Source organism: Erinaceus europaeus, chromosome 1 (assembly GCF_950295315.1).
Source record: "Erinaceus europaeus chromosome 1, mEriEur2.1, whole genome shotgun sequence".
Lineage (NCBI taxonomy): Eukaryota > Metazoa > Chordata > Mammalia > Eulipotyphla > Erinaceidae > Erinaceus > Erinaceus europaeus.
The window spans coordinates 79,919,351-79,942,065 of NC_080162.1; the positions used below are offsets into that span (position 1 = coordinate 79,919,351).

A 22,715-nucleotide genomic window follows, 5' to 3' on the forward strand; every position below is an offset into this window, starting at 1 on the left:
CCTTTTTGTTGCCCTTGTTGTTTTATTGTTGCAGCTATTATTGTTGTTGTTATTGATGTTGGTGCTGTTGGATAGGACAGAAAGAAATGGAGAAAAGAGAGAAAGATAAAGGGGGGAGAGAAAGATAGACACCTGCAGACCTGCTTCACCACCTGTGAAGGGAACCCCCTGCAGGTGGGGAGCCAGGGGCTCAAACAGGGATCCTGATGCTGGTCTATGCATTTTCCACCATGTGCGCTTAACCTGGCTCCCCCCCCCATTTTTTTTTTTAATTAGCAGTGAAGGGGCTGGGGAGATAGCCTAGTGGTTATGCAAAAAGACTCTCAGCCTGAGCCCTGAAATATCTCAGATCAATCCCAACACATTAATCCAGAACTGAGCAGTGCTCTGGTAAAATAAATAGATGAATAAATAAGTTAGCACTGAATGTTGCTATGAAAACAGTGGCAGTTGGCTTGGCAGGGGCAGACCACATGATTTCTTTCTTTTTAAAAAATATTTATTTATTCCCTTTTTGTTGCCCTTGTTGTTTTATTGTTGTTGTTGTTATTGTTGTCTGTCTTTGTTGTTGGATAGGACAGAGAAAAATGGAGAGAGGAGGGAAGACGGGGGGGTGGGGGGAGACACCTGCAGACCTGCTTCACCGTTTGTAAAACGACTTCCCCACAGGTGGGGAGCCGGGGGCTCAAACCGGGATCCTTACACCAGTTCTTGCGTTTTGCGTCCCATGCAAACCTGCTGCATTACCACCCAACTCCCGACCACATGATTTCTTAGGTCACATATAGTGCCTGGGTGGGACAATCCCCACCTCTGCATTATCTTGCTGAATAGAAAAATCCTAATTTATCTACGCAATTCATTTATGAAGTGCATTTTACATTTTTAATTTTTAATATTTATTTTCCCTTTTGTTGCCCTTGTTGTTTTATTGTTGTAGTTATTATTGTTGTTGTTAATGTCATCGTTGTTGGGTAGGACAGAGAGAAATGGAGAGAGGAGGGGAAGACAGAGGGGAGAGAAAGGCAGACACCTGCAGACTTGCTTCACTGCTTGTGAAGCAACTCCCCTGCAGGTGCAGAGCCAAGGGCTCCAACTGGGATCCTTACACAGGTCCTTGTGCTTTGCACCACGTGCACTTAACCCACTGTGCTACTGCCCAACTCCCATTTTTTTTAAAAATATTTATTTATTCCCTTTTGTTGCCTTTGTTGTTTTACTGTTGTAGTTATTATTGTTCTCATCATTGTTGGATAGGACAGAGAGAAATGGAGAAAAGAGGGGAAGACAGACGGGGAGACCTGCAGACCTGCTTCACCACTTGTGAAACGACTCCGACTCCCCTGCATGTGGGGAGCCAGGGGTTTGAACCGGGATCCTTATGCCGCTCCTTGCGCTACCGCCTGACCCCCTAGATACATCTTTTAAAAAAGTCTATTTCACTTTTTTTCTTTAATCAACTCTGGATGTGATAGTGACTGAGATTGAACCCAGCATCTTTTATTATTATTATTATTATTATTATTATTATTTATTTATTGGATAGTAACAGCCAGAAATTAAAAAGGAGGAAACAGAGAGGGAGAGAGACAGATACCTGCAGCACTGCTTCACCACTTGTGAAAATTTCCCTCTGCAGATGGGGACTGGGGGCTTGACCCAGGCTCATTGTATTATGTGTGCTCAACCAGGTACACCACCACCAGCCCCTCTAGGACATTCTTTTGCAATAATCATTATTTTGCAATAATCATCCTGCATATTTTCTTTTATTAAGAAATAATTCCTCCTGCCTGATAGCCTTCATGGACTTTTTTTCCTGCCTTTAGTCTCAAGCTGGAACATCAGCCAGAAATCAAATTTAGGGTCTCACTCATGACAAGATATGCACTCTACTTGATAAACTACCTCCCAGGGGCTCAAAACCAAATAAAACCTCACACATGATAAGGCATACTCTAATAGGATGAGTTATTTCCAGACCCCTATAACACACAAACTTTTGAAACACATAAGCATATTTCCTGAGTTTACAAAACAAAAGAGTAGACATAAAAGTAAGAATGTTTTTTGTTTTTACCAGAGCACTGATCAGCTCTGGCTTATCATACAGAGGATTAAACTTGGGACCTCAGAACCTCAGGCTTGACAGTCTCTTTGCATAACCATTATGCCTTCTACCCCCGCCCCCCCATATGTCAAGTTCTGGTTTCAATGTTTGGCACCAAGAATGTCTCTGTCTCCTTTCTCAATAAATAAACAAACAAATAAAAACATATTGTGGCAAGACAGAGAGAGAGAGAAAAAAAGAGAGTGAGCATAGCAGCAGCAGCCCAGGAGATAGTGCAGTGGATAAAGTATTGGATTCTCGAGCATAAGGTTCTGAGTTCACCCCCTGACAGCACACGTATCAGAGTGATAACTAGTTCTCTTCCTCTCCTCTCTCATGAATAAATAAATAAATAAATAAATAAATAAGGTTGTTTTTTTTTAAAATGAGGAGAAAGAAGAGGAGGAGAAAGATAGTGTGGGAGCAGGAGGTAGCATACTAGGTTAATCACACATAGTATGAAATGCAAGGACCCAGGCAAGGATTCCAGTTCAAGCCCCCAGCTCCTCACTTGCAGGGGGGTCGCTTCACAAGCGGTGAAACAGGTTTGCAGGTATCTATCTCTCTCCCTCTCTATCTTCCCCTCCTCTCTCAATTTCACTTTGTCCTATCCAATAAAATGGAAAAAATGGCGACCAGAAGGAGTGGATTCGTAGTAACCTTGAAGGCAAAAAAAACAAAAAACAAAAAAATGGGGGTGGGGGGCAACGGGTGGAGGTGCAACTGGCTGAAGTACACATTACAGTTCTCAAGAGCCCGAGTTCAAGTCCCTGGTCCCCACCTACAGGGGAAAAGCTTTGCAATTAGTGAAGCAGGGCTGGTGGTATCTCTCTGTCTCTTTCCCTCTCCATCTCCCCCTTCCTCTTGATTAGTGGCTATCTCTCTCCAATAAAGATAATAATTAAAAAAAAGGCTTTAACGTCTTAAAAGAAAGAAAAAAAAGAAGGAAAGAAAGAAAGAAACAGAAAGAAGGAAAGTGCAAGCTAGGACATTACAAGCCAACCCTACCTCCCAAGAGAAAGGACAGGCCCCACCCACCCACCCATCCCAATACCTCATTGGGAAGGACTGTGGCTCCATCTATGTCTCGAGAGACACCATCCTTCCCCACCTGGGGGAGCATTGTAAGTCTGCCCTCCTCACTGCAGCCTGGTTTGGCTGCCTTCTTATTCAGGATCCTGGCCATGCTGCTCTCTGGCTGATGGTAGCTGGCTGGGGAGAGGGGCTCTGGTTTCTTGGTGCTCTCCTCCCCAGCTGCTGAGGTGGGGCTTGGCGCCCGGCCACACACATTGCGAAAGAACTCCTGTACAATACCATACTTGGGAGGCTCAGGCTTGGCCCGGCTCTCAGTCATGCCCAGTTTCCAGACAGACTCCGTGCTCCCCGAGTGCTCCACCACACTGAAGAGACTGGACAGCCCATCGTTGATGTTCCTTAGCACAGGGCTGTCCCTTGTAGTGGTGGAGCGGGCCCAGGCTGAGCCGTTCTGCTTGCTCTGGTGCAGATTCCATATGCTGCGGTCCTTGGTGCTGTCCAGCTTGGATACGGACCGCCTCTGAAGCTTTGGTGAGCCATACTTGGGTGAGCAGCATGGCCGCTCGATGCGGGAGTGCACCTTGTCCAGGGAGGAGGAGATCTGCTTGCTGCGCACGGACATCAGCGAGGAGCTGCGGGGTGACCAGCTCTTGCTGTGGAGGCTGCTGCGGGGCGGGTCTGTCTGCAGGCCCACGCTGACAGTCTGGATGGTCTGTGTGCCCACACTGGCCAGGCCCACTGTCTGGCTGGATGTACTCTTCACCTTCCTCTCTAGGGAACCTGAGCGCATGGCCTGGCGCACACAGTTGGTGATCTCCTTCATGTCGTCGCTCATATTGCCCGATATCTCAAAGTCATGCAGAGCTGCAGGGAAGCCAGGCCCAGACGTTGAGGGGCCACCCCCAGAGCCTCCATCCAGACGCTGTCGTGAGAAGTTGCAAAGCCACCGGCTGTAGGAGCTCTCAGCAAGCCCATCGGCCTCAGCTGACTCTTTGGGCTTGGCAGTGGTGAAAAGGAAGCCAGGTTCGATGATGATCTTGCCCTCCCTGTCGTGGACCACGGGCACACCCAGGCGTCGGGCCACCGGAGGGCTATAGTAGACTCGGATGCCCGTCTTGTCCGGAGCCGTATAGCTGCGCTGCATCTGCCTTCCTGCCGGTTCCTGGCAGGTCAGGGAGCCCAGTCGGTTGCAGTCCCGTGAAGAGAGCCCTGGCTGTTCCTGGCCATCCTTCTCTGGATCCACTGGCTGGGTGCCCACAAAGGCAAAGGCGGGGCTGTTGGGTAACTTCTTGCTTCGTGTGGCTTCACCAGCAAGGTATGGGGAACAGTCAAGCAAGCTTTCAAATTCAGACATGGAGGAAACCGACTTGGTCCTTGGCAGAGCAGGGTAAGAAGAACATTATTAGTGAAAGATAACATGCACAGGGAAGGCACACCGTGCATGTTCCACCTCTGGTGGAAGGTGCTGTTGGTGTCTGACACGCAAACCCTATACACTCACAGTACACACATACTCTTTGCACCTCCCATTCTCTACCTAAGGATGTTTTTCTACCTATAGGAAAGCACTTGGTTCTCACATAGGAAACTAGAGATACTGGACTTTATATTCCTAGATGCAGCCCTCCACAAATGTAAGGACTCAGTCTCCTTATCCCTCAGATGAGAAGACTCTGAGTTGTATGTTCTGTTCTGACTCCCACAATTCTCAGCAAAACTTGGCTCTGATTACCCATGTATTACCTGGGTGACAATGACCCCCCACACACACACTTTTGGCTGCTTTGCTTTCTTTGTCACTTCCAGGTGTTTCCTGAAGCTTCATTCCAAGTAAACCATTTACACCCTGATTCTTTTTTTTTTTTTTTTTTTTTTGTCCTCCAGGGTTATTGCTGGGCTCGGTGCCTGCACCATGAATCCACCACTCCTGGAGGCCATTTTCCCCCTTTTTGTTGCCCTAGTTGTTGCAGCCTCGTTGCGGTTATTATTGCCATTGTTGACGTTGCTTTGTTGTTGGATAGGACAGAGAGAAATGGAGAGAGGAGGGGAAGAAAGAGAGAGAGGGGGAGAGAAAGATAGACACCTGCAGACCTGCTTCACCGCCCGTGAAGCGACTCCCCTGCAGGTGGGGAGCCGGGGGCTCGAGCCGGGATCCTTACGCCGGTCCCTGCGCTTTGCGCCACGTGCGCTTAACTCACTGCGCCACTGCCCGACCCCCTACACCCTGATTCTTATCTCAAGGAGATAAGATCTTTTGAGGGAAAACCCAAACCAAAACAGTATTAAATTTCCAAAACAGTGCTACGCATGTGCTTTGCTGATAACTGAAAATGCCAGGCATTTGGCGGCAGGCAAAGTATGGAACTATACTGTATAATCTTACAATCTTGTAAATCACAACTAATCACAAATAAAAAAAATGACTCAAAAAAAAAAAAAGAAAAAAAGAAAATGCCAGTCATATAGGAATGCACCTCACATGTCAGACCATTCCATACTCAGACAGCTCTAAGAGGCACCCCCTACCCCATCATCCCCACCAGACAGATGGAAAATGTCATCAAAGGTTGCAGAGCTAGAAATGGCAGAGCTGGGATGCCAACCCAGAACTACTGACTCTGTTGGCATCTACCCTCCTGTATAGGTCCTGCATGACCTGGCTTCTGTGTATTCTCACAGCCCCTGTGGTCTTCTGTTGCCCTTACTCCTCTAATGGGTTTCTTAATGGTGATACCCTGTTGCCCTGGGGTCAGGACAAGGCTCAGAGGATGCTACTTGCTAATCCCAGAAATAGATCTCATTTGACTTTCCTCACTCCAGAAGAAAAAAGGAACCCCCCCAAAGGAGCTATATCTATTTTCTTTCCTAGATAGGCTATGGTGGGGTGGGAGGGGGGGCACATTGTCCATGCTCAGCATCAGACAATAATAAAGCACAGACTATAGTTCTGTGTTGCCTGGCCCTCGAGTAGACTGGGCTATAGAAACTGTATTCTGGGGTTTTCACAACTCTGCTGAGAGTAGCTTATGGTGCAGAAGTGAGCAGGGGAGGAAAAGAGAGATAAAAGGGGTAAAAGAGCAGAGTGGAGTAGGGGCAGTGGTCCAAGGGGTGGGGTTGCAGGGTAGAGCAGGAATAGATGATGTTAGTACCTCTTTAAGCTGGTTCCCCCAAGCTCAGCTTCAGAAGCAGCCTCCTTGTCATGGATCTTCTCACTGTGCGTCTGTGTCAAAGAAAATAGAAAGGGTCAGTTCTAGTCACCACTGGATGTAAAGAAGTCAGTGTGGGAACTGATATGATCTGAGGGTCACCTGCCTGAGTCTTCTCTTATAGAGAAGGAGTGATGTCATCACCAACCTAGGATTGACTACAGTGTTTCTAACACTCTCTCCATGGGTTTGTGATCCAGGCTTGGTCAATCTGAGCTCCAAGAGAGGACCCCAAAGAAAAGAGTTCAGGAGCTCCAGTGGCACAATCGGTTAGCATGCAGAACTTACACAGAAAAGAGTTCAATTAGAGCTTAGTCAGAATGTGGTGGCAGCAACAGCAGTGACCCAAGGGCTCCTGCCCTACGCTGGTTTTAGCCTTGTTCCACATCAGATCCCCTGGAACCTGAATTTGTATCAAAGCCCTCTTAAGACACTTCCTACCTCAAATGCCCAGAATGTATTTTCATTGCTTGCAACCAACTTTCCTGACTGACACTTTCTGACTGTCAGGTGAATCACACAGAGCAGTGCAAAGAGCCCGTATGATCACTGCTAGGTTCCACAGAGTGTTGCTATATATGGATAGTGCAGGAGACTATGGGTGGCTACCCCACTCACCTCTTTCCAGCTATTGTCCTGCTTTTCCAGATCTGAGTGCTTTAGGACCCAGGGATCAGCAGCCTTCTGCAGCTGGACAAGGATAAAGAGGGCAGGTCAGTGGTGGGCAAAGGTGATACGCATTTTGGTTCAGGAGGTGATTCATTCCTGGGTAGAATTCATTCCCAGGGTGCATTAAGCCCCAGCCTCAGTCCCTAGCACTGCATGATAGAAAAGTGTCCTAGTGGGAGTCGGGTGGTAGCACAGCAGGTTAAGTGCAGGTGGCGAAAAGCACAAGGACCGGCGTAAGGATCCCAGTTTGAGCCCCCGGCTCCCCACCTGCAGGGGAGTTGCTTCACAGGAGGTGAAAGCAGGTCTGCAGGTGTCTTTCTCTCATCGTCTCTGTCTTCCCCTCCTCTCTCCATTTCTCTCTGGCCTATCCAACAACAATAACAACAATAATAACTATAACAATAAAACAAGGGCAACAGAGGGACAAATTAATTAATTAAAAAAAAACAACCAGAAAAGTGTCCTAATTTCTCCTCCTGCCTTGCTCATAAAACAGAAATGATTGTTTTTCACAAAATATGTATTTATTTACTTATTAGCAAGCACATACAGAGCATGGTCTTGCTTCTTCTTTTTTTTTTTTTCCTCCAGGGTTATTGCGGGGCTCGGTGCCTGCACCATGAATCCACTGCTCCTGGAGGCCATTTTTCCCCCTTTTGTTGCCCTTGTTGTTGTAGACTCGTTGTAGTTATTATTATTACCATTGTTGATGTTGTTCGTTGTTGGATAGGACAGAGAGAAATGGAGAGAGGAGGGGAAGACAGAGAGAGGGGGGGAGAGAAAGATAGACACCTGCAGACCTGCCTCACCACCTGTGAAGCGACTCCCCTGCAGGTGGGGAGCCGGGGGCTTGAACCAGGATCCCTACGCTGGTCCTTGCACTTTGCGCCATGTGCGCTTAACCCACTGCGCCACCACCCGACCCCCTGCTTATTCTTTTAAAAATATTTTTACTGGGCTTTGTATATTAACTCTCTTTTCAGCTACCAGGTTCCAGATGCTAGCAGGATGCGACCAGACTTCGCTAAACAGACAACCCCACCAATGTGACTTGGAGCTCTATTTTCCCACAGCCCTTCCCCACTAGGGAGAGAGACAGGCTAGGAGTATGGATCAACCTGTCAACGCCCATGTTCAGCGGGGAAGCAACTACAGAAGCCAGACCTTCAACCTTCTGCATCCCACAATGATCTTGGGTCCATACTCTCAGAGGGTTAAAGAATAGGAAAGCTATCAGTGGAGGGGATGGTATATGGAGGTCTGGTGGTGGGAATTGTGCAAAGCTGTACCCTCTTATCCTATGGTTTTGTCAATGTTTCCTTTTTATAAACAAAAAAATAGTAAAAAAAAAATTTTTTTTGGTAAGGCTCCGAATTCCTAGGTTCAGTCCCTTATACCACCATAAGTCAAAGCTCTGCATTGCACTGGTAAAAATAAAATGAAACAAAACAAGCAATCAAACAAACAAAAAGAGCCATCACCAAATCCAACATATTGACTGTCCAGATTAGAGAAATGTATTTACAAGGAGTCACAGGAATCTTTCATACATGGCAATGAAATCTGACTTACCACTTTTTCCTATCAGATATATATATATTATTGGGAGTCGGGCGGTAGTGCAGCGGGCTACATGCAGGTGGCACTAAGTGCAAGGACCAGCATAAGGATCCCGGTTCAAGCCCCCGGTTACCCATCTACAGGGAAGTCACTTCACAAGCGGTGAAGCAGGTCTGCAGGTGTCTGTCTTTCTCTCCCCCTCTCTGTCTTCCCTTCCTCTCTCCATTTCTTTCTGTCCTATCCAACAACAACAACAACATCAATAATAACTACAACAATAAAAGAACAAGGGCAACAAAAGGAAATAAAGAAAAAAATCCAAAATTTTTTTTTATTGATTTTATTTTAGTGAGAGAGAGATACAAAGAGAAAGAGGCCAAAGCACTGCTCAGCTCTAGCTTATGGTGGTGCCTGGGATTGAACCTGGGACCTTTGGTGTCTCAGGCATGAAATTCTTTTTATATAATCATTATGCTATATGCCAGCCCTAAAAGTAATTGTTCTTCTGGAGAAAGAATTTTGGTCTGCTGATGTAAATTGATGATCTGACCTACTTTTCACACAGCCCAGGAATGGCTCTGACTTTGGATGGTGCCCTGCACTCACCATGTACTGGTTCCTAGTGGGTGCAACACTAAGGGCTGTTCTGTCTCTGCAGGAGTATGGGCAGGGCCCAGGGTCAGGAGTCTGCTGGACTTAACAGTGTGCAATAAAACATTGAGACAATATTTTATACTTATGCTTTGAGTCCTTGAACCCAGATAGTTCTTTTTTCTTTTTTTAATATTTATTTATTTATTTATTCCCTTTTGTTGTCTTTGTTGCTTTGTAGTTATTATTGATGTCATTGTTGTTGGACAGGACAGAGAGAAATGGAAAGAGGAGGGGAAGACAGAGAGGGAGAGAGAAAGACAGACATGAGCAGACCTGCTTCACCGCCTGTGAAGCGACTCCCCTGCAGGTGGGGAGCCGGGGGCTTGACCTGGGATCCTTACTCCGGTCCTTGCGCTTTGCTCCATGTGCACTTAACCTGCTGTGCTACAGCCTGGCTCCCCCAGATAATTCTAAAAGAGATACTATCCAAGGGGCTGGGAAGACAGCATAAAGATTATGCAAAAGATTTTCATGCTTGAGGCTCCTGGGATCCAATTTCAATCCCCAGCACCACCATAAGCCAAATATGAGCAGTGCTTTTGGTAAAATTTAAAAATAAATAAGTGGTTTGGGAGGTGTCACAGTGGATAAAGCACTGGACTCTAAAGTATGAGGTCCTGAGTTCAATCCCTGACAGCACATGTACCAGTGATATCTGGTTCTTCCACTCCTACTATCTTTCTCATACATAATTAGATCTTAAAAAAATAAATAAATTTATTAAAGTAAAAAGATACTACCCTAGGACTTCGCTGTCTAGGCACCTAAGTTCAGCTATACCTGAAGGAAATATACTCCTGAAAGGCATGTGATGGACTTCATGTATCATCAAAGATCAACAGTCACAAAGACAAAAGGAAAAACAAAACTGACCTTCTCCCTGTGCCGCTGGATAAGAATGTAATTTGGCAAAATCTCCCTGAAGGGTTGGCCTTGGCAGTCTCCATCAGCTATGAATGTATATGCCTTGAGACCTTGCAATTTCACTTCTAGGAATCTATCTTACTGAGATTTTCGTGCATGTGCATTAAAAGTAGCATGTATGGGGATGTTCACTATAGTACAACATTTATTTCTTATTTATTTATTTATTTATTTTTACCAGAGCACTAATCAGCTCTAATTTACAATGGTGCCAGGGGTTAAACCCAGGGCATAAGAACCTCAGGCATGAAAAGTCTTCTGCTCAGCCAGTAGTGCTATTTCCCTGCCCCAATACTATTTTATTTTGTTCTCACCAGGGTTATCAGTGAAGTTCATTGCCTCCATTATTCTGCCACTCCCAGTGACCATATCCCCCCTCCCCCTCTACATAGAGGGTAAGAGACAGCGACAGAGAAGAAGAGAGAGATAAAAAGAGAAGAAGAGACATTATACAGCACCACCTGACCACTGGTGAGTCTTCTCCCTGCAAGCTCTCTCATGTGGACTAGGGATTGAACCAAGGTCCTTGCACATGGTAATGTGTGCACTCTGCCAAGTGAGCCACCTGCTCCCCTACCCCCAGCACTACCTTTCATAGGGAAAAATCAGAAACAGCTAAGATTTCCTCAATGTGAAATGGCCCATCATGGCATCTCTCTATTTTAAACACTAAGTTGCAGTTACCTGAGTGAGGTTAACTTCCACTTTTTGTCATAAATAACTCTCCATGAAAGAGGCAAAGAATAAACAATGAAACATTGTGATTTGATTAACAGTAACAAAAAAACAAAAGGACTGGCGTAAGGATCCCAGTTCAAGTCCCCAGCTCCCCACCTGCAGGGGAATCGCTTCACAGGCGGTGAAGCAGGTCTATCTTTCCCCCTCTGTCTTCCCCTTCTTTCTCTATTTCTCTCTGTCCTATCTAACAATGACAACATCAATAACAACAATAATAATAACTGCAGCAATAAAGCAACAAGGGCAACAGAAGGGAATAAATTAATTAACAAAAAGAAAGGAGGTCAGTGGATTTGGGTGTATTTCTGCAATATTTATTATATAAAGATGAAGTCCTGTTACCAGGGTGAGATCTCTTTGCCTCAAAAGTGCATACCCATCATTGGGTCCAAAGGAAAACCTCTTCTGCTAGTATTCTCATGTAATGACTTTTACTTTGTGAAATAAAATCAAAGTTCTGGGCAGGAGTAGATACCATAATGGTTATGCAAAGAGACTCTCATGCCTGAGGCTCTAAAGTCCTACATTCAATACCCTGTACCATCATAAGCCACAGCTGAGTAGTGCTTTGGTAAAAATAAATAAATAAATAAATAATTGTGGTCCGGGAGGTGGCACAGTGGTAAAACTTTGGACTCTCAAGCATGAGGTCTGGAGTTCGATACCTGGCAGCACATGTGCCAGAGTGATGTCTGGTTCTTTCTCTCTCCTCCTATCTTTCTCATAAATAAATAAAATCTTAATAAATAAATAAATAAATAAAATAATAAATAAAATCAAAGTTCTTTTGACCTGCAAAAAAAAAAAAAACTGGGGCAGGGGTAGATAGCATAATGGTTATGCAAAGAGACTCTCATGCCTGAGGCTCCAAAGTCCCAGGTTCAATCCCTTGAACCACCATAAATCAGGGATTAGCAATGCTCAGGTAAAAAAAACAAAAACAAAAACATGTAGCAGTTCAGTAAGTGGCAAGTGGATGCATGATCTGAATTAATGGCTGTTTTATCTTTTCTTTTTTGATATTTTTATTATTTATTTATTATTGGATAGAGACAAAGAGAAATTGAGAGGAGGGAGTAAATAGAGAGGGAGAGAGACAGAGACACCTGCAGCACTGCTACACCACTCATGAAGTTTGCCCCCACAGGTGGGAACCAGGGGCTTGAAGCTAGGACCTTTCACACTGTGATGTGTGTGCTTAACCAGATGTGCCACTGCCTGGCCCCTACCTCTTTTAGCGGGAGTCAGAAGACTCTAATTTGTCCATGGACAAGTACTTGCAGTTCTTCTCTTTGGAGTCCTGGCTTTTGGCAGGCTCCAGGGATGGGCATGTGACTTACACCTGGCTAATAAGAGCCTTATGGAAAAAGAAACCCTTTTCAGAGGTCCAGGCGGTGGCACAGCGAGTTAAGTACACATGGAGAAAGCACACGGACTGGTATAAGGATCCTGGTTCAAGCCCCCAGCTCCCCATCTGCAGGGGGATCACCTCACAAACGGTGAAGCAGGTCTGCAGGAGTCTAGCTTTCTCTCCCTATCTCTGTCTTCCCCTCCTCTCTCTATTCCTCTCTGTGCTATCCAACAACAATAACAACAATAATTAACAACAAGGGCAACAAAAAGGAAAAAATAGTCCCCAGGAGCAGTGGATTTGTAGTGTAGGCACCAAGCCCCAGCAAAAATAACCCTGGAGGCAAAAAAAAAAAAAAAACCCTTTTCATGGTAATTGCCAAATTGTGAAGATATGAGCACAAAACCAACAATGGCCATTTTTTTAGGACAGTTTGCTTATGACTAAGCCAGAAGAAAGCAAGCATGAGAGGCTGGCAAAAATAAAGACCTAGTTCCTACTGTATTCTTTGAGCACCTAGAGTGGTCTTATCGCTGTATTGTTTTTATCCAGTGACTGGACACCCCCCCCCCCGCTCCGACTTGGACCATTTAGGTCCAGGACAGGCCTCACCTGGCTCAGGCGGTTCTGCAGCTCCTTGACCTGCTGTTCCACCTGCTGCTTCTCACCCTGAAGCCTCTCCACCAGCTGCAGCTTCTCCTGGCTCCAGTTGCGCTCACTGATCTGCAGCTGCCGGGTCAGTTCCATGACTGCACTGTAGGATTCAGCCAGGAGGTGCTGCTGCTCCTCACGCTCCCTCTGCAGGGGTGCCTTCCATTCAGGTCCGGTCCGCTCTCCAGCCCCTTTTCCAGCCTTCAGTTCCATCTGTAGAAGGAAGAAAAAAACTGGCTGGCTGGCACCAGGATACCACTCCTTTCTGTCCCCTGCTTTTTCTAAGCTCTTTTCTAAGGACCCTTCACTCTGGAGTCTTGGCTGGCCTCCCCTCTCAGAACTAACCCTGCCTCACTGTCAAGGTTGTGGTGTTCTTTCTATAGCCCTGTGCAAAGGACCCTCTGGTCACTACCTCAGTATCTTCACAGCAACTCTCCAAGATAGCTGCTTTTTTTTTTTTTTGTATTGTTTTTGAAATCAGAGCACTGGCTTACGGTGGTGCAGGGTATTGATAGGACCTTGGAGCCTCAGGCATGAAAGTGTTTGCATAACCATTATGCTATCTACCCCTGCCTGATAATTTTTTTAATATTTATTTATTCCCTTTTGTTGCTCTTGTTTTATTGTCGTAGTTATTATTGTTGCTGTTATTGATGTCACTGTTGTTCGATAGGATAGAGAGAGGAGGGGAAGACCAAGGGGGAGAGAAAGAGAGACACCTGCAAACCTCCTTCACCACTTGTGAAGCTACTCCCCTGCAGGTGGGAAGCTGGGTGCTGGAACCGGGATCCTTATGTTGGTCCTTGTGCTTTGCGCCACTTGTGCTTATCCCACTGCACTACCGCCCAACTCCCGATAACTGCTATTTTTATGCTTTACAAAGAGGAAAGAATTAGAGCCGGGGGGTGGTGGGGATGTATGTGGAATAAATGATTAAAAAAAAAAGAGGAAGGAATTACATTATTGGTCTCAGGTCACACAGCTACAAAATGCTAGGTCCCTAGTTAGTTCATCTCTCACAAGTGGTATGGGATCACTGCTAGCAGTGGACATGCATCCCGTTGTGGATGAATGTGTGTATGAATCCCTACAGCCTGCTGCCTTTCTCAGCCCCAAACTTTGAGATGATTGAAGGTAAATGTGCAGCCTCAAGAATCAGTGCACCCTACACCACTGGACACAATGTTCCCTCATGGGACTGATCGGGCTTCCTGAGAGAGGGGCACCTGGAATGTAAGATTTGGGTTTGGGATGCAAGCAAGAGCAACGGACACAGTTGAATGTGTGGATGGAAGCAGTGAGAATGGCAGGGGCAACAGTAAGTCAGAAGTCTATGAGTCTTGGAAAGGGGAGTGGATCATGGTCATGGTCATGGGAACCCCAGGAGAGGCAGAGGTTTGGGGGAGGAATAATCTGCCACTCAATGGCTGGGTGAGCTTAGGAAAGAAAATGAACTCCTCTGTGCCTTTTTTTGCTTCCAGGGTTATTGCTGGGGCCCGGTGCCTGTACCACTGCTCCTGGAGGCCATTTTTTCCCCTTCTGTTGCCCTTGTTGTTTTATCATTGTTGTGGTTATTATTATTGTTGTCACTGATGTCATTGTTGTTGGATAGGACACAGAGAGATGGAGAGAGGAGGGGAAGACAGAGAGGGGGACAGAAAGATAAACATCTGCAGACCTGCCTCACTGCCTGTGAAGTGACCACTCCTGGGGCTCAAACTGGAATCCTTGTGTCATTGCTTGTGCTTTTTGCCATGTGCGCTTAACCCGCTGCCTTACTGCCCAGCCTCCGCCCTCGTGCCTTTTTGTAAGTTGTCCAGCAGAAAGAATCAGTTTATCCATGTCCAAGGGGCCTGAGATGATCGGGAAGATGGCCTGCAGTAGAGGCAGGGGTCTGGGGGTGGCTAGAGCATTCTCTCTGAGCAGAAGAAAGCTCACTATCTCATTTTTCCAACAAGAGAGGAGCAACTACTTGCCTCTAGGCATACAGCAGAGAACAACCAACCATGTTTTCTGGTTAAATGTTTTGTTTGTTTCATTTTTAGATAGAGACAGGAAAATTGAGAGGGGAAAAGGAAATAGGGGGTGGGGGGTAAATAGAATAATGGGTATGAAATAGGGGAAGGGGGGTAGATAGCATAATGGTTATGAAATAGGGGAAGGGGGGATAGATAGCATAATGGTTATGCAAAGCGATTCTCATGTCTGAGGCTTCCCAGGTTCAATCTCCTGCACCACTATAAGCCAGAGATGAGCAGTGTTATGGCAAAAATAAAACATAAAAAATAAAAATAGGAGTTAGGCGGTAGCGCAGTGGGTTAAGTGCAAGTGGCACCAAGCACAAGGACTGGCATAAGGATCCGGGTTTGAGCCTCCGGCTCCCCACCTGCAGGGGAGTCACTTCATAGGCAGTGAAGCAGGTCTGTAGGTGTCTGTCTTTCTCTCCCCCTCTCTGTCTTCCTCTCCTCTCTCCATTTCTCTCTGTCCTATCTAACAACGACAACATCAATAACAACAACAATAATAAATAGAACAACAATAAAAAACAAGGAAAACAAAAGGGAAAATAAATAAATATAAAAAAATTTTAAATTAATTATAAAAATAAAGCCTATTGAGAGGGAGAGAGGATAGACACCTATAGCATTGCTTCACCACTTGTGAAGTTTCCATTCCTACAGATGGGGACTGGGAGGTTTGAACCTAGGTCCTTGCTCATGGTAACATGAGTACTCTACCTGGTGTGCCACTGCCCAGCCCCTGGTTAAGTGTCCTTAGGTCACACTGGGTTTTAGGGAGGAGGAATTGCCCAGTTTGAGTGGAGGGAGCAAACTGAAGCCAGGTGGTAGGAAGTGAAGGTGATCCTGATAAGGAGAGGAACGAACAAAGGTGGACAAGAGTCTAGCATGGGGATGAAGGACATTACTAGGTACAGACAGGCAGGTAAGGGTTCTGGCTCCACTTGTGAGCCGCTGGTGCAGCACAGCTGCCTGTGATGCCCACTTGTCAATTCCTCCCCTGACTCAGTGATTCTCAGTTCTCACTGTGTCTAGCAGATGGAGACTTGTCTCAAGTGGCCTCCCCCAGGGCTCTGTTCTGGCTCCTACGCTATTTAATATTTACATCAATGACCTCCCAAAAACTTCTTCAAGGAAGTTCATCTACGCCGATGACATCTGCTGTGCAACTCAGGCATCCAAGTTCGACATCCTCGAGGAAACACTCATGAAAGACATGTTTCTGATATCTGATTACTGGAAAAAATGGCGACTAATCCCTAGCACTGCAAAAACGGTATCATCTGTTTTCCATCTACACCATGCCTCGGCCTTGCGTGAGCTTAATGTGCAGCTTGGCGATACGAGAATCCGGCATGAAGCTCAGCCAGTCTATCTTGGCGTTACTCTCGATCGCACTCTGTCATTTCACGAACATCTCATAAAAACTGCAGCAAAGGTGGGCGCGTGGAATAACATCATTGCAAGACTGGCCAGCTCCTCATGGGGTGCGAGCGCTGCCACACTACGATCATCCTCTCTGGCATTATGCTATTCCACTGCAGAATACTGTGCCCCAGTATGGTTCCATAGCCCCCATGTCCACTTGGTCGATTCCAAATTATATTCCTCCATGAGGATAATTTCTGGAACCATCCGTTCCACGGCTGCCAGTTCTTAGCAACATCGCCCCGCCAGATATTCGTCGGGATGCGGCATCATCTAAGTTCATTTCCCACGTCTACGCTCGACCAGACCTGCCAATATATGCGGATATCTTCGCCCACCCTGTCCAACGCTTGACGTCTCGTCACCCAATCTGGTCCCCTATGCCTACACTGAACTTCTCTGTTCCAGTCTCCTGGAAACAGAGTTGGCAGTCAGCTGAGGTAAAGAACAAACACCTCATCACAGACCCCTGCAAGCGTCAACCCGGCTTTGACCTAGCACGTTATGATTGGGCCCTCCTCAATCACTATCGAACAGGCCATGACCAGTGCACCGCTATGCTCCATCGCTGGGGAGCCAGAGATGACCTGAACTGCCCCTGCGGCTACAGACAGACTATGACCCACATAGTCAACGACTGCCACCTCTCCAGATTCAAAGGAGGTCTCGAAACTTTACATCAGGCTCAACCTGACGCTGTTGACTGGCTACGGAAGAAGGGCAAAAGCTAGAAGAAGAACTGTGTCTAGTACCCCTACTATATGACTGACTCTAGGCAAGCCTCTTACCCTCTCTGGTGACAGATGAGGTGAAGAGGGTCTTGTATTTCCAGAAGCATGGCTTGAACATGATCATCATAAATCTGACAGTTGGGGGCAGCTTGGCTGAGAGGGGAGCTGGGGCAGATGTACATGACTGACAGGTGGGAGATGTACCTGGGTGGTATGGCTCTTGAGCTCTGCCCGCTCTGTCTCCCAGGTGGCTTTGGCCTTGGCAAACTGTTGCTGAAGCTCAGTCAGACCACGGCGTTCATCCCGGAGCAGCCAGCACAGTTCCTTGAGTGTTACCTTCATGTCAGCCAGTGTCTTGATATACTCATTGGGCTGCAGATGGGGCAAAGCCTGGGTCAGAAACTTTCAGAAGGGAGGGGGGCAGGGACTGGAGCAGAGAACATCCACTAAGTGTAACCCAGGACTCTACTAGTCTTCAGGGACCTCTCCAGATCGACTCACCCACGAGATGAGCAAGACTATCCCAGTCCTGACTATCCCTAGGACAAAATGCATCACAGCCTCACAAAGATAAAAAAAAAACTCTGCAGCTGGAGCAGGATTAAATCTGATCTGGGCCCTGGCTTCCTTGAGATTCAATGGCAAAGGTTCTAGTCTTTCTCCTTGATCAAGATCTGCCTCTCAGACCTGGCCAGATGAAGCATATAAACCATAAGTCCTTCCTGACTGCTAGACTTGGTTCCAATTTTCTTTCCTGAGTCCATGACTTCTACCCATCTGCATCCTAGTCCATTGTGTGTAACCTTGGAAACTGAACTCACTGTTCTCTTTATCTCAGTGCTTGATTTGAGGGTTCCTGGCCTCAGACCACAAGGTCCCTCTTTGTATGATTCTAGGCTTATGCCTTTTTCTCTACATGCACATTTCGAGCTGCAGCCAAATTCAGAATATCTTGCTTTACCTATGTACTCACAGTTCTCTTGGCCCAAAATGGTCCTTTCCTCATTCTCAACTAGGCAGGCTCTAACTCATCTTCAAAATCCAGTATCCATTGTCCCTTTATTTTTTTATGTTTATTTTTATTTATTTATTTATTTATTCCCTTTTGTTGCCCTTGTTTTATTGTTGTAGTTAGTGCTGTTGTCATTGTAGGATAGGACAGAGAGAAATGGAGAGAGAAGGGGAAGACAGAGATGGGGAGAGAAAGACAGACAACTACAGACCTGCTTCACTGCTTGTGAAGTGACTCCCCTGCAGGTGGAGAGCCGGGGCCTTCAACTGGGATCCTTAAGCCAGTCCTAGCACTTTGCACCACATGCGCTCAACCCGCTGCACTACCACCCAACTCCCCATTGCCCCTTTCTTATGATACTGTTCCAATGCTCCAAGTAGGGAGTTAGGTGGTAGCGCAGCGGGTTAAGTGCATGTGGCGCAAAGCGCAGGGACTGGCATAAGGATTCGGGTTCGAACCCCCGGCTCCCCACCTGCAGGGGAGCCACTTTACAAGTGGTGAAGCAAGTCTGCAGGTGTCTATCTTTCTATCCCCCTCTCTGTCTTCCCTTCCCCTCTCCATTTCTCTCTGTCCTATCCAACAACAATGACATCAATAATAACTACAACAATAAAAAAAAAACAACCAGGGCAACAAAAGGGAATAAATAAATATTAAAAAAAAACCAAAAACCAGTGCTCCAAGTAGTATGAACTGCCTTGCCTTTGACCCCACAGTCTATCATTCACTCTCCCATTAACTGAGATGACTTGTGTACCCCCACAATACACACTTTGGGATCCATGATTAGGCAATAATTCTCCACAGCTCTAATGTCCAATATTGGGTGAAAATTAATTAGAGATGTCAGCAAGCAGCAAGTGATCACTAAGTAGCCAAAGGAACAAATGGACAGGACTGGTAATAGGCTGAGAACTCACTGTATTTTGGGTCCAGTTGTCCCCTATGCAGGTCTTATTATCAGAATGCTGGGCATTTAATTCCTCTTCCTCCATCAGCAGGTACAGCTCCTTCATGCTATTTACCTAGTTAAAAAAAAATGTACTCAGCATGAGATGGGATGGTATCATGCCTGGGGGTCTGAACTACAGATGAAGAGCACTCAGGCTAGTGAACCAAGTAGAAACAGGCCTGTACAACTAGCAGGAAGAAACAGTATGAGTTCATGGAACAGGATCAAAGATACCAGCCTAGGTATTGCTTCTCCTCCCACCCCACCCCTTTGTGTGTGTGTGTGTGTGTGTGTGTGTGTGTGTGTACTGGGATTTTTGCTGGAGCTCCATGCCTGCATAATACTGCTCCTTCTGTTTTTCTGATTTGTTGGTTTTTTTGTTTTTTTTTTTCTTTAGATAGAGACAAGAGAAGGCAGAGAGGCAAAAGAGAGTAAAAGGTGCCACAGTACCAAAGCCCCCCTCCCAATGCAGTGGGGGCTGGGCTTGAACCCAGGTTGTGCACAAAGTAAAGCAGAACATTATCCAAGTGAACTATTTTGCTTGTTCCTTTATTAGTTTTCTTCCCTTTTTTGTTCTTCTTCTTCCTTTTCTTTACTTGATAGTACAGACATAAAGTGAGAAGGAAGAGAAAAAAAGAGGAGAAGAAGAAGAAAAATAAGAAGAAAGAGAGAGAGAGACTTGCTTCACCTCTTATGAGTAGGAATACATCAAGGAGCAAGATAGACAGGCAGGGGAGATATCTCAGCGTTAGAGCACAGGACTTGCATGCATGATGCCCTACGTTCAGTCTGGGGGTACTACATATGCCACAGCAGTACTCTAGTCTCAGTCTGTCTCTCTCATATTAAAATAATTAAATGTCCTGGGAGGTAGCACATTGGATAAAGTGTTAGAATTTCTTGAGTCTGATCCCTGACATAGCATTTGCCAGAGTGATGCTGTTTCTTTTCCCCATCTCATTAATAAATTATTTTTTAAATAATAATTTTTTTAAAATGTGAAATGTCATCAAGTATTTGAAATGCCACACAGTGTCATGGAGAAAAAGAAAACAAGGAAAGGAGCTAGAATGTGTTACTTTTGGAAAGCTAGAATGTGTTCCTTTTGGAAAGTCAAGGAAGGCCTGAAGGAAGTAAGACAGTAAGTCATGTGAATATCTGTAGGTTGAGAATTCCAGGGAAAGGAAGGACACGGTAAGTGCAAAAGTTCTGAGATTGCCACATGTCTGTCTGAGGATTAGGAAAGAAGTGAGAGGTACAGGGAACAAAGCTGGTAGATGAAGTCACTCTAAGGACACTGGCTTCTCCTCTGAGCTAAATGGAACCCAAAGAAGGATTGTCAGCCAAAGAATAACTTGATCTGACCTCTAGTTTAAAAAAATTCCCGGGAGCTGTGTGGTAGCGCAGTGGGTTAAACGCACATGGCACAAAGTGCAAGGGTTGGCATAAGGATCCTGGTTCGAGCCCCCAGCTCCTTACCTGCAGGGTGGTCACTTTCACAAGTGGTGAAGCAGGTCTACAGGTATCTATCTCTCTTCCTCTGTCTTCCTCTCCTCTTTCATTTCTCTCTTACCCAACAACAGCTATGACCACAATGACAATAACAACTACAACAAGCACAACAAGGGCAACAAAATGGGAAAAATGGTCTCCAGGAGCAGTGGATTTGTAATGCAGGCACCAAGCCCCAGTAATAACCCTGGAGGCAAAAAAAAATCCCACTGAAACTTTTTATTTTATTTTTATACTTATTTATTTTCCCTTTTATTGCCCCTGTTTTTTTTCATTGTTGCTGTAGTTAATATTGTTGTTGTTATTGATGTTGTCATTGTTGGATAGGACAAAGAGAAATATAGAGTGGAGGGGAGGACAGAGAGGGGGAGAGAAAGACACCTGCAGACTTGCTTCACTTCCTGTGAAGCTACTCTCCTACAGGTGGGGAGCCGGGGACTCAAACCAGGATCCTTAACACTGGTCCTTGTGTTTTGCACCATGTACGCTTAACCCACTGTGCTACCACTCGACTCCGCCACTCAAACTTCTATACTGAGATACATAATAGGGTCCATACTCACAGATCTAGGGCACCATCCACACAGTGCTTATTGCCAGCTATCTTTTTATACTTTTTTGAAAACAAGAAGCAAAGGTCAAGAGATGGCTTGCACAGTAGAATGCACACTTTATCATGTGCAAGGACCTGAGTCCAAACCCCCAGGTACCACATGGGAGTACTTGCATGGGGAAGTTGCATGAGTGATGGAGCAGTTCTGTGGTGTTTCATCTTCTATCTCTCCCCTGCCTTCTATCTTTTAAAAAATTTTTTTTAATTATCTTTATTTATTGGAGACAGTCAGAAATTGAGAGGGTAGAGGGTGAGAGAGAGGCAGAGAGACACCTGCAGCACTGCTTTACCACTCAAAAAGCTTTCCCCCTGCATGTGGGGACCAGGGGCTCAAACTCGGGTCCTTGCGTATTATAACATGTGCATTCAACTAGGTGTGCCACCACCTGGCCCCTTGCCTTCTATCTTAAAAGAATCTGCCTCTTTTTTTTTTTTTTTTTAAGATGAATCATACAGGGGAAGAGTGATAACTGGTGGCTAAATAAATAAATGTAAGAGGCTTGGTGGACAAGTGCAAGGACAGAAGCAAGAGTAAAAACAGACCAATTAGGAGGTCATGGTAATAGTCCAGACAATAATGGTTTAGATGTGGGTATAGTATGCCTGATCTGGATTCCGTATTGTTTTGCAATGTGTAAAAAAGGCCAGATAGTCATGAACCTGGAAGAACAGCCAAGGAAGTAAAAGTATAGTCATTGACTATATAGTCAGATCAGAGAGAATGAAGGATCTGGCTAAGCAGAATGAGAAGGAGCAGTAAGGTAGTAAGGAAAATCAAAAGATCATGGTGCCCTACCAGCCAAATGAAAAAGAGTTTCCAGGGTCAGGGCAGGGGTCCAGGCTTCTTGAGAGCACATTGGGCAGCAGAGCTTGCATGAACAGATGCCCCAATTCCATCTCTGCTCACTGATATCTAAACGTAGTCTGTCGGGAAATTGTGAGAAGCCTCACAAAGCACCCTGCAATTTTCTGCCTCCAGGAGCCTGGCATTCCTTAAAACATTAAGCCAGCTCCCCCTGCTCCACCCTGCATTCCTGATACTATGGCCTATCTAAATAATCATTGTTTTGCCTGAAAGATCCCCACCCATTCCATTCCTTTGATCTATCTTCTTTCTACCATCAAGACCCTCCCTGACTGCAGGGTATTATTAATGCTACCAGTTTAAACCCTTGCAACAGTTGCTAAGGAAGTTCCTACCTTCCCAGCCCCTTTTGCCTTTCTCCGCCCCTTTCCTAGCCATTTCCATTTCTAACTTGTCACTTCCAGGTCTGTCCTTTAAAAGCCTTGGCTCTCTGATCAATAAAGATGTTGCATTGCCTCGCTGCAACCATGTGCTTGGTTCATGAGTCATCTCCCTCACATCGCTGAAGTGAGTAGCAGCCTAGGCTGGCTCCGGTCAAGTTCTCTCCAACCCAGAGAGTACACACCCGGGGAAGAGGCACCCCCACGCTAGTCCGGCAGTAGTTTATATACACAAGTGTACAATTCTTTCTCTGAGATCCGTAACCAGGTATGCTTAATCCAGATATTTGGGAGATTTAATATGAC

The 22,715-nt window shown here is 45.8% G+C and overlaps 1 protein-coding gene across 2 annotated transcripts in view; it reads right to left on the reverse strand.

Annotated features, from left to right (window-relative positions):
• The window catches only part of MTCL2 (microtubule crosslinking factor 2), a 111,265-nt gene that overhangs the window by 10,824 nt on the left and 77,726 nt on the right, over positions 1-22,715 (reverse strand). For both annotated transcript variants that reach the window (XM_060189550.1, XM_060189539.1), the window contains 6 exons: positions 19,008-19,112; positions 17,280-17,447; positions 12,860-13,111; positions 6,970-7,041; positions 6,295-6,365; positions 3,165-4,518 (listed from right to left, as the gene is read on the reverse strand). In XM_060189550.1, the coding sequence (XP_060045533.1) occupies positions 3,165-4,518; positions 6,295-6,365; positions 6,970-7,041; positions 12,860-13,111; positions 17,280-17,447; positions 19,008-19,112 (2,022 nt within the window). The remainder of the gene's footprint in view (positions 1-3,164; positions 4,519-6,294; positions 6,366-6,969; positions 7,042-12,859; positions 13,112-17,279; positions 17,448-19,007; positions 19,113-22,715) is intronic.